Consider the following 12,636-nt stretch of genomic DNA (forward strand, 5'->3'; position numbering starts at 1 on the left):
TTGAGGTTCCGTGAGGATCTTTGCAATCACTAAGGAAGGGGAAGGAGAGTCACTTGCAGAAAACCACAGTAGCCAGATCCTTAAAAAGCAAAGATGTTGCAGAGAAAGGAATGCTGATGCAGCGAGAGAGTGATTGTGGCAGGTCACAAAATCCACTGGAAGAGAGAGGCAGGAAAATAGCACAAATATTTTTCCATCCTATCCCCTTCTTTATCAGTTTCATTGGCAAACAGAAATTAGGTCATTTCTGGCCCTTGCTTGCCCTAGGACTAGGGATGAAGAGGAGATGTAAAGAGAGAAACAGGCACGGTCCACAGACTGGAGTGGTCTAAGCTGCTTACGGGCCAGTACAGTCTATGCTCAATACAGGAAGTAACACTGTTATTGGCAGGGTGTGCAGGCCCCCTTTCCACCTGCGTAAAGGACCCCAATGACATATGTGGAAATAACTGCAATTACCTGTGGTGTTACATTTCCATTTATCTAAAGACAGGATGGCTCGAGCAGGGGCCAAAAATGCAAAAGCACTGGCCTGAAACAGGGGTAACCTAAAAGAAACGAGACCAAAACCATGATCACAGCATCGGGAACTACCGAGGTAGTCCACTATTTGACAGCTTAACAGTCTTTCCATAGACCCGCAGCACATGAGTAAACACAGGCACACCTGAAAAGAATCTATGTAAAAATCTCCTGCGGCTCATAGCTGGGGCCACTAGTTTCTCCAATCCCCCCTCCTCCTGCTGCTCTGGTCTCAGGCAGTTCCAGGGAACCCCTGTGGTCAGTGCTAACACCCCAACACCAGCTCCTACTACTTCGCCCTCTCCCCGCTGGGGATTGGTGACTGGGGAATCTGAGCTTCCTTCTTTCCTGATGAGCTCATAGGCTCCCAAACAGACATCAGTGTACAGCCCACCTTCTCCGTTTCAAGTCTTATGCACCATTCCATTGCATCATTCTGGGAGCTAAAATCCGCCCAAATCGTGAGCATATTAAAATTATTAATGATCTATATGTATCCAGAAAGAAAGTTGTAAGTTACAATATGAGAGTATATATAATAAATGTTCTGATTAATAGATAAAATATTTAAAGTATTCCAACACATACATTTATTTATTTATTTATTTATTTATTTATTTATTTATTTATTTTGGTTTTCGAGGCACGGTTTCTCTGTGTAGCCCTGGCTGTCCTGGACTCACTCTGCAGACCAGGCTGGCCTCGAACTCACAGAGATCCACCTGCCTTTGCCTCCCGAGTGCTGGGATTAAATGCGTGTGCCCCTAAGCCCGGCTAAAGGGCTCAGAAACCTGGTAAACTCCCCATTACATCTCCTGCTCACATTCTCAAATTGAATACAACTAATCAAATCACAAAGATTTTGCTATTTTTACTAGAAATGTAGAGGGTTAGCATAAGAACTTAATCGCTATTTTTCACAATATTTGAGAGTAAAATATAAATCCTTCTCCTGCCGCCTGCAGGACTGTGAGGCCAGACACACATCCTTAGATGCTGAGCCTTGACAGTGCCCTGGCTCATAAGGTAGGGACCCAAAAACCTCCTGATAAGTTCTGTGCCAGAGACGAAGACCACAAAGAAATAGAAGTAGCCTTGGCCAAAGAACAGCTGGCTGCTGGGCAAGCCCAGAACTCTGTGTGCTCTTTTTTGACACATGCTGTTGTCAAAAGTGCTCTCCTGGCCATTTTAACCAGTGACCTTACTAAGAGCAGGTAGACCATGGACTGAAAGACGGAGGTGGGCCTCACAGTACAACCAGAGGCCTTGCTACCAACCACTCACAGAGCAGACGCCTCACTGACCATGAGGTTTATAATTGCCAGGCTAACGGGGTCTGGAGCACATTGCCACTAAATGTGATGGTCCCCTTTAACAGAAATGTACATCAAAGGGAACACAGCCACTGACTTACGGAAATCCATCATGCAAAACTTTAAGAATATATTACAAGAATAAAAGGATGTCAGTACACCATGAAGAGTGGATGTCTTCTTGAACAGTCCAAATAACACCTATTTTACCACAGTTTCAGACTTCAAGCAAGGCATCCTAGGGTTGCATAACATGAATATTAAGTTGAATATATGTGTATACATATCTATATTCATATTCTTGGCGGGGGGGGGGGGGTTGTCCTTCTGATACAGCCCTGGCTGGCCAGAAATGCACTATGGAAAGCAGGATGGCCTTAAACTCTGAGATCGGGCTGCCTCTCGCCTGAGTGCTGGGGTTCAAGGTGTGTGCCAGACCCAGCTGATCATCATACACATCAGCTATTCCTGGGAAGTGACAGAAGTCCAGGCTAACTCTGAGTTCCACTCTTGCATCAGACCTCATTATGAGCCTATCTTGGCACACAGGGTGAGATTTTATTTAAGATAAAAGGCCCTAAGAGTGAGGCTACAGAGAGCCTTGCCCAATGACTGGGACTCCAGGGTCCTGAGCAGGTGACACTAGAATAAAGTCTCCTAAGATGGCTGTAAGAGCTGCTCATGTTGGCCTCACGGCCTCACCATTTCAAACCAGAAACACAACGAGGCTCTCAGGAAATGCTACAAAAGCACATGAGCATCCTTAGTTTGGTAGGTAGAGTATCTCAGGGAAAAGACTGAACCTGACACAAGAACATCACGAGGTCAGTCAGCAATCTGTCTGTGTCCACAGCATGGCTTCCGCTTCTGGTGTAGTGGGACCAATTCAGCATCTTTTAAAAAGTACTTTAGGGGCCGGAGAGATGGCCTAGTGGTTAAGAGCACTGTCTGCTCTTCGAAAGGACCCAGGTTCAATTCCAGCCACCACATGGCAGCTCACAACTGCCTGTAATTCCAGTTCCAATGGCTCTGACACCCTCACACCAACGCACATAAATAAAATTAAAAATAAAAAAAAAAATTTTTTTTTTTAAAAAGTACTTTAATTTTATTTATGTGTCTGTGTATATGTATGCCAGAACAGGGCATGAGATCCCCTGGAGCTAGAGTTACAGTGATTGTGAGCCACCAAACACTGAACCTGGGTCCTCAAAGCCAGCATGTAGAGCTCTGTTCTGCTGAGCCATCTTTCTAGCCCCAAATCTCCATTTGGGGTGCCACTTCAAGGTACTGCTGAACCTGTCATACCCCCTTCAGCCCCCAAACCCCTGCTAGATCAGCCATTTTCAACCTGTGGGCCCCAACCCCTTTGTGTGTGAGCTGAATAGCCCTTTCACAGGGGTCACCTAAGACCAAGGGAAATATCATATTTTTACATTATGATTGATAATAGTAGCATTATTACAGCTATGAAGTAGCAATAAAATAATTTTATGGTTGGGGTCACCCCAGCTTGAGGAACTGTGTCACAAGGCCACAGTATTAAAAAGGTTGAGAAGCACTGGGTGAAGAGATTGATGATTCGGCCACCTGATGACAAAAGGCTTCAGTGCCAACCTGACACAAGCACAACTTAAAGCAGACACAGTAAAACGCTTCCTGGATCTGGGGGCGCTTCTGCTGTGTGAAGGGGACAATAATCACAGTTGCCTAGGAAGACTACCAATGTGCATAGTGTGAGGCGCTGTGGAACTCTGTCACCTGTCATGTAAGCTTGTCGTAAAAACTGAGAAGCACTGAGCCCCATGCTGAGGGACTATGAGGAACCCAGGCAAAGAGAAAAGAGGTGCAAAGTGGGGACCACAGGATACAACAGATGTGGTGGATCAGATGAACGCAGGCTCCACCGCCACCAAGGACACACTTAACCTCAGGGGAAGCCCACAGAGGGATGGAGTGAAGATGAAAGGGGACCAGTGGCACCTGTAGGCAAAAAGTGAAATGCTCAGGGGATTAACTCTGAAAGGGTAACTTTGAGGGAAATGGGACAGGTGACTGTCAACTGGGAGCTATTCTTGGACTTGAAGAGGCTGTGGCACAGCTCTAGGTGTGGCCCTCTTGTGTTGACTCAGGTGACTAGCTGGCTAGGGCCAGGGCCTGCTAGCCATTTAGCCATTTAGCCTCTAAGGGCTCTGTTCTACACTGGTCTGCTCATCTTGTCCAGAAGGGCTAACTCCCTGACGGGAAGACACAATCTTAGTCCCAGGATCAATAGTAAGAATTTAAGGAGCTGTTTACAAACATGCTCGGAAAGGCATTTTGTTAGATTAGAATTAAGGAGTCCTGCTTTCTTCCTAACATATTGGTTTACAATGAGAAACCGAGGACACCGTTTAGGTTGAGAAGAGAGCAGAGAGGAAATGTGCACACAATCACTACAGAAGGAGAATGAAGTTCACTCCCCCATAACACCATCAGAGATGGTTTTTGACAGTCAAGGCCCTGTGTCCTGCAGAAGCACCACGAAGGCACACATGTGTTTGCTTTGACCGAGTACATCACAGCAGTGTAGTGCACGCTTCCTCAGCACATGCAACAACCAAACTGATGCAGAACCTTTCAGGACACTTAAAAAGAATAATCCTAAAGGACTCAAGTTCCATCACTGAATCAACCAACCACCTTAGCAGATGCCTTGGAAGACAAGCAAAACAATGTGCCAAAGAAAACTTTTTATAAATTAACAACACCTTGTTATTTGCTTATCAATCAATCAGCTGGTGGGAAACAGATGACATAGAAAATACTTTACCCAAACACTTGAGCAGGCAGCAGTTAGCAGTTAGAACCATCTGTATCTCACAAGAAAAATAATAAAACAATAATGTAATCTAGCACTCAGGCAGAAGTATTTCCAATCCAAGCACACCACATGCTAAGCACCCTAGCGAGTAGACCACTCAGTAACTACTTGTACTGGCTCACACTGGAACCCATCAGTCATGCTGTCCCACTAGGGGAAGGTGCTTATTTAAGTGGATGAGTCTCCTCTCAACATAGGAAAGGTCTCCTAGGAATGACAAATCGTCTTTGAGGTGACTAGTAAATGTTTTTATTTCCTCAGATGAAGGGATGAGATGAGTCATTCCCAAGCCTTTCTGGCTCTCTGAACTCTCACTGGCTGGTTCAACTCAGCTGTTCTGGTGAAAACTCCGCTCCAAGCTGACTGACTCAAACTCTTGGCTTCTGACTGAATTGTTCTCAAATTAATTTGGAGGGGGCATGGGGTGCAGATATTTTATATATATATATATATATATATATATATATATATTTTATATATATATATTGGCCTCTCTCTTTCCTCTCCTGTTCTGTTCTCTGGTGGGGACTGGACATATCCTGTCTCTGACTCATTCTGTCAAATCTCTCTCATCCAACACTTTGTCTGCCCCTCAATTAGAAATCACTTTCAAACATGGCTGCTTCTTTCTATAAACTAACCTTACCTTCATTGTTTGGGATTAAAGAAGTATACTAAGGGTGTGTCTGTATTCCAGCCAGATCAATCACAAAGAACTAGAAGGTCTTTGGATGTGATCCCTTGCCAGAGCAGATGTGTTGCTGCACTGAATTCCTCTACAGTGGCTCCTAAGATTGTGTGATATTACCACTAACTTTAAATTCTAGCATGAGGGTTAGATATTATGATTCTCTGATAACCAATCGATCAATAATTTTTAACATTTTGAATCACAATCTTGCTTTGTGGTCCAGGCTAGCCTCCTGGCTTTTCATCTATGTTTATAACTGGCATATCCTTTATAAAGAAGAGTTTCCCTGTTTGTCCGCTGTGTTTCCATCTTCCCTTTCTCTTTCCTGAACATCACTGCAGACACATGAAGTCTTCTTTTATTCAAAGTTGTATAACTTACTACTATGCATGTTTTTAATAATTACACTGCCCATACCTGCCCAGATGGCTGCTTAGGTTGGTTCTGTTCCCTTTGAAGGCTCTCCCCCCCTCCCCCTGCCCCGTGTTCTATCATTCTTTGAACACATATTAACTTTCAGGTGTGAGACGTTCCAGGCTCAACCTGTCCTTCATGTCCCCACTCTAAGTCAGCCACTTGCTCGCAGAACACTAGTCCATTATATAAAGAATAGGAGTGAGCAGCCACGATCTGGACACTAAGTGGGCTCGCTGTTGCTGAGGTGTCACTGTTTCCAGGCGGTATGTACAGCAACCAAAAGTGAGATTCCATAGGTGGGAGAGAATCGAGGAGGACGGTACCCCAGTCCAACCAGTGTCTCTGGGACATTTTACCATACCAGATCACTCCTTATTCTTTGGATAATCTCCTTTTCAAACACAAAAGTATCAACTATGCCAGGTTAAGAGTTTGTTAGCATAACATGGAGCCAAATACAGAGCAGGACAGTGTGACATGGCTCTCTATCTATCGACTGCCATGGTGGCTGGATGACTGGACACAAGGGAAAACTCACCTGACTGCACGTCTTACAAAGGTGAATTTTATTGTATGTTAACACAATTAGATGTTAATAATTACTTATTGGTTAATGGCTATTTGTTTATTTTATCTGTTTTTGAGAGAGAGTCTCACTGTGTAGCCCTGTCTGGCCTGCAACTCACCATGTAGATCACATTGAACTCAACCTGACAGAAATCTATCTGCCTTAAAGGTATGTACCACCACACCTAGCAAGAGGACTTTCTAGAAAGCATACTTATCAATTCTTTGGGGCTTCTTTCCTTTGCAACATTTGGTGAGACCCTTCTTCCTTGTACTCTTGTCAGTCACCAGCACAGAGGTGAGAGTATGGAGGATGGGGAAGAGAATGGACCGTCTGTGGCACAGAGAGTAAGTATGCCAGGCTAACAGCATCTAACAGTCAAGAAAAGGGGAAAAAGGGTGCAGAGAGCCAGGCAGTGTTGTGCCACAATGCCTTTAATCCCAGCACTGGAAGCAGAGACAAGTGATCTCTGTGAGTTCGAGGCCAACTGGTCTACAGAGCTAATTCTGGGACAGCCAGTGCTACACAGAGAAATCCTGTCTTGAAAAATAAAACAACAAAATTTATTAAACCCACATATAGCAAAGAGTCAGGCAGTCTCTTAATCCCTGACACCTTGACAAAGAGTCATCTCAGGTAGCATCACGGCCAACATCTCTGCCACAGTGAACATGCTACCGAGGCAGGAGTGGTTCAGGCCTCAGGAGGATCTGGGTCAAATGACCGCAGCTCTTTTCTAATGTCTTCTGTCCCCTCCAAGTCAGGGTTCTGTGTGTGTGGCCAGGGTGCACACCCACTCCTGACCCATCAGGAACATTCCACCCTCGCCCCTGCAGAGTCCAGGTAATGATGGCAGCTCACAGCACTGGCAGGGGCAGGCACTACTGCACATGAGCCTCACTAACATGAGGCTTATTCTTATTTTACAGCTGAGGGAATGGTCTTTGAGAAGCTAGGCAGCCTGCCCTTAGCCTCATGGCTGGTAAGTGGCACAAAGGGATCCAGGCCACTAAGTCTAAAGCCCCAATGGGTCTGACTAGAAATGAGGTCTTCCAAGGTCATTTCCCTCCAGGTTTGCACTGGCCTCTCATTTCACTGTAGTATTTAAAATGCTTTCTTGGTGAAGTGGGCAGTAAACTTTCTATTCGTAGGAAAACTCTACAACCAGCCATTATGTGCTGCTTGGCATGGCAGAATACAAAGGGCCTGATATCACCAACTTGGTAATTTTGGTGAAACATTCACCCTGAATCATCCACGTCTCTGGCCCCATATTCCAGTTCACAACAAATAAGAGACAGTGCAGCAAAGTAAACAGCACCATGAGGACACAACAGGATAAACTGGGATCATGAGTCAGTGAGACGCCTGGCCTGGATTCTAAAGAGAAGATGACATAGGGAGATAAGAGACGTCGCAAGCAAAAGCACCGTATGAGCTTAATTGGACCACAGCTTGGAGAGGCTTGGGGAACAGCTATAACATATTTTAGGGACAACTGGGGAAATTAAATGTGGACTGCATATTACATGATATGATAGGGTGATTATTTTCTCGAGTTGCTAAGTGGCATTGTGGTTACTCAGAGACCATTACCCCTAGGACAGTTTAAGGTAGAGCATCAAGCTATCTGCAACTTTATTTTCAACTGGCTCACCAAAAACAAAAAAACAAAAAACAAAAAACAAAGCACAAGAACTCATCAGGAAGAAAGAAAAGTGGGGCATTTTTCAACATCCCTAGACTAACCACTATGCACTCCAATAATATGGGTTCAAAGTCCTCAGATGTAAGACCTGGGAAGTGTACTGTCTTCACTGTCTTTAGTGAGTGAGCAAGTCCCCCACTCTAAACACATGTACACACACACACCCCAGACATACCCCATGGCCACAGAAGCCAATAAAGCAGAAAGCAGGAGATATTCTCCTATGGGTAGTGGCCAATCAGAAACCAGACACTTAAACCAGTGTCAGTGGCTCTCAGCAACGGAATCTGCTATGTGCCGAGGTAGGTTGTGCCTGACCTCAAGGAGCCCCTTTGGTAACCCCTACTTGCACTCTTAGATTATTAGGGATAACAGTGAGTGAGGTTCTTGGAGTAGGCTTGAGGGGTCCTCTAAAAGCAGTGGGGTTCTCCTGCCACATCTGTGAGGAAAAAAAAATCGGTGAGGCAGAGAGGCACAGGGTTTCCGACAACCTTCCTCCACACTAACTAAGGGTGTCTGTGCAGAAGTGAGGGCCTCCAACTACTGCAGGCTGGCTGGCTCTGGGTTAAAAAGGCTCTGAATAACACTAACTCGATGGGAGGGAGATTTTAAAAGGTTTGGTACCAGCTTTCAGAACAAGCTCAGGGGTAACTAAAACTGGCAAACAAATAACCAGAACAAGAACTGTTCAGTCTCCATCAAAGGAGCCAAGCAACGAAGATGATGACAGCAAGGACAAGGGAAAAGCCAGTAGAGAGAGGGAGAGGGAGGAAGAGGCATGCTGAAAATCACCTCACCCAACAGACAGATGTTCTAGGGAACAAAACAGCCACTGAAGTCCCACAAGTGAAGCCGAGCCTGGCCACCCCCCTGGAAAAGATGGCGGTCCCCAAAGACAAGGAAGACACTCTCAAGCAGCAAAGCAGGGAAGGATGACCTACAGCCGGCACCAGAAGGGGCGTCACCAGGGACAGCACACACCCCAAGGAAGGTGGCTCAGCCTCATGTCTGTGAAGGGAACCATGTGTTTCGTCATCTCTGTTTCTCAAAGATTAATTTTGGCTTTCTTTCTTTGGGGCCTCACTATGCAGCAATGGCTGCCTTAGAATCTCTATCTAGACCAGGCTGGTTTCACACTCAAAGTGATCCACCTGCCTCTGCCTCCCAAGAGCTAGGATTACAGGTATCCAGAATTCCATTTTTATGGAACAAGTTAGGTTTTCAATAATAAGGAAGGGAAGGGGGCCTAAGCATAGACCATCCCTTCTACCCCGCCCTCTAGCTTCCTCAGAATAAAAGGCCCACCTGTCAGAGGCAGGGCCGTATGCCTTAGCTGCCCAGTGATGTAAGCAGAGGTGGAACAAACAGTAGGAAAAAACACATAACCCAGAACTTATGACACAATACAGATAACCACCACAGAGTTGGGAATTTCTGAGAATCTGTCAAGAAACCACAAAAGCTTAACATTTAAAAAAAAAAAAAAAAAAAAACCTTCAGCGAGGGGAAGTCTGAAAAAAAATAAATGACTTGTAAACCAAAGCACAGACCGCCCACAATCCTCTAGACACGGTGAGGGATCAACCCAGCTCTGGGCTCCATCTCCATTTCCTCCTGACTGTCCACTCTTGCATCTTCTTTGTGTGACTGCTTTAGTTGATCCTGTTTTAACCAGGACATTTTATGCCTATTGAGATAATGATTCTCAGCACCTGGTAACGGTCCACATTACTATCTAGCAGGACCAAAAGAATGTCCATCTTAATTACACTCTACAACCACTCCAAATCTGCTAAAGTACACTAGGTGACTAAGGCCAAGGCAAAAACTCTCATCTAGGGACAGTGGGGTCAGTGTCTCCTCACCCTCCCAAGGAGACAGCTGCCTGAGACTGAGGTGTGGCCACTACTTTTCTTTGGTCACATGCTGTAAGCTAAGATGTTCAAGGAACAAGTCATCAGCGCAGGGTCGTAAGTACCTCTGCCAAGGTGAAATATACTCTCTCATCCTCCTGGGCCAAAAAACAAGTCTCTGGGGCCTATCTCTACCACCCCCACCCCAAGTCCTAGGCATGATGTCCCTGCCTTTCTCATGGCCCTATACAATGTTCTGGGGTATGAACATCACCATACATGTACAATCCTGTGTGCTTGCAACCTAGAATCACTTGCACCTTCTACACCTGTAAGTCACTGGATATCTGTGGGGCTGTCAGTACTTTTCCTCTTTTCAAAAGTCAAGTGTGGATACCACCCAAGCCTCAACAGCCACAGAATCCCACATCCCAGGCCCAGCGTGATACTAGCACCCACTCTCTAAGACAGTGTGCACTCATTGCCTGGTTCTTAGATGGGATACTGGCCTCCTGATAACCAAGCATGTGGCCACACAGGGCAAAAAATGGACTTGTTACTCTTGACCTACAGGGCACGTAACGCCTCAGGAGCACACTGCACAGACACCACACGCCTGTGCTGAGTGGGCAGGTGGCAGCATTGTAATTCTTTCTTGACTGACTGTTCTTTCAGAGGACAGGAGAGGTGAACTGCACTGACCAACACTGTTCTCCATGGACTGATGCCTGAACAAAGGGCTTTAAAAAAGGGTGCCCTCAAGACCAAAAGGACTCGCCTGAAGTCCTTGAGGTCCACTTGCTATGTCTCTTATGCAAGTCTGCCCACCAGGTTTAGCAGTCACCTGGCTGGGCCTTTGCAGGACATGGGGATGCAACATACAAAGGCAGATGCAGCCGTAAGGAAGAGCTATCACCTCTCCATGTCAAGCAACTCTAACAACTATGGGTTAAGTCAGCTGTTTAGGAAACTCATTTCCCAGAGTACCATGCCCTGTATACAACTAAAGCCAAAACAAGCTGCTCCACCCATGTCACTGCTGCCACATTCAACTGCCCAGCTTGAATGCTTTGTGAACGGCCTGGGTTCATCTCCTTTCCCAGCACAGCAATGACAGCCCTGCTCCTCTCCTCTGGGCCCCTGATAAGAACAGCCCTAACTCCCCTGCTCAGTACCGTGGCAGCAGACCATCTAACAGGCTCTAAGAGCCAACAGCATGCTAGCCCCACGGCCTCCAGTGCAACAGCTTCTCTTTGCTAGCAGACCCCCAAGGGAACTGCCATTTGCCTTCCCACTCCAGCTACACTGCAACCAGACGACCGTGCCGTTCACTGTGCCCTGCTGAGGTTAGCCTTTGAGAGCCCCGAGTGTTCTGGCACATCAGGATACACATCACAGCAGCCTGTCGGTCCTTCACTGTCTCTCTTGCTCTACTTCCTAGCATGGAAAAGCAAGCTCCAGTTGCTCCATCTCCAATAGATAGAGAGAGATCCACAGACTTTACTCTGAGGACAATCAGCAGAGCCCAGGCAAGTAGGAGGCTATGCCGTGAACAGGGCTGAATATGGAAAAGAGGAAAAGGCCAGCCTACAGGAAGAGCTAGGACCGTTTGCTTCCTGTATGTCCTGGCTCAGCTCCACAACCAGTTACTGGAGCTATGGATGCAAAGGTAACCAAGGCAGAAGGCTAGCACCTAAAAAGGCAGCATGAGAAAGCGGGGCAAAGACAGAACAGCAAGCCACATCAGAAGAATGAGTTCAAAGAACATAAAACACGTGGAGAAATTCAGGGGAGAACAGAGGGTTTCAGGACTCTCAGGGGCGGGGGAGGGGAGGACGGAGGATGGGCAGGTGTGCTGTGTGGGTGGGCCACTGGGACAGGCAAGAAGGCAGGTCTCAGGGGGCTCAGCTGGAAACCTGGGAAAATGCAGGGGACAATGTAAGTACACTAGGAACAATGCAGCCCGGACAGCCCAAGGAGGGGAGTGGTAGAAAGATGGCAGGGGCTGGAGAGTGCACAAAGAGCAGAGTCACAGTGCAAGAGGCCAAATGCAAACTTAGTCAAAGAGACCAGGTCTGAATTATGAGAGGACTGGAAGGCAAGCTGAAGACCAGCAGTGCCTTGCCAGCCAGCAACAGGAACAAAAAGGCTATTTCTCTAGCTTATATAATGGGGCAGCTCCCTTCATGAAGAGAAGAAACATGGGGTCAGGGGACACCTTGTAAAGGTGGGCTGGAGACCAGTGGCCACTAGGATACGCTGTAACACCAACTGATCTGTCCAGTAGCCCTAAGCAAAGGGCCCAGCTCAGAGCCTTGCTGGGGTGTGAGCATCCCACAGTACTCCCATCTCACCTGCATCCAAATGTTGTCTGCAGTAGTGTAGTGATTCCCACGCAGAAGAAAATGGTCCCGATGAGCTGGCTGGTGGCCCACTGGTCATCCCCCACGCACATGGCATCAGCCAGTAAAAAGGGCACTGCGATTGTGCCACTGAAACACGTCAGGTAGTGCTGCTCAAGGAGAGACAAGGAGAAAGGTAAACCTGCCCTTGCTTTTGCTCGATTTGTCCCTACAGTTGTTGCCCTGGTGTGTTTAAGACAAACAGACCATATAAAGAATCTCTGGTTAAGCAAACTTATACATTCTAATCACATGTCCAGCCATAGTTTGTCACTTTCCTTTCCCTATTGCCCATTTGC

General features: G+C 46.5%; 1 protein-coding gene across 2 annotated transcripts in view; it reads right to left on the reverse strand.

Annotated features, from left to right (window-relative positions):
* The window catches only part of Slc23a2 (solute carrier family 23 member 2), a 96,066-nt gene that overhangs the window by 24,573 nt on the left and 58,857 nt on the right, over positions 1 to 12,636 (reverse strand). For both annotated transcript variants that reach the window (XM_051144673.1, XM_051144671.1), the window contains exons 5-6: positions 12,290 to 12,447; positions 460 to 548 (exon numbers count right to left, since the gene is read on the reverse strand). In XM_051144673.1, coding sequence (XP_051000630.1) covers positions 460 to 548; positions 12,290 to 12,447 — 247 coding nt within the window. The remainder of the gene's footprint in view (positions 1 to 459; positions 549 to 12,289; positions 12,448 to 12,636) is intronic.

This window comes from Acomys russatus, chromosome 4 (assembly GCF_903995435.1).
Source record: "Acomys russatus chromosome 4, mAcoRus1.1, whole genome shotgun sequence".
NCBI classification, from domain to species: Eukaryota; Metazoa; Chordata; class Mammalia; order Rodentia; family Muridae; genus Acomys; species Acomys russatus.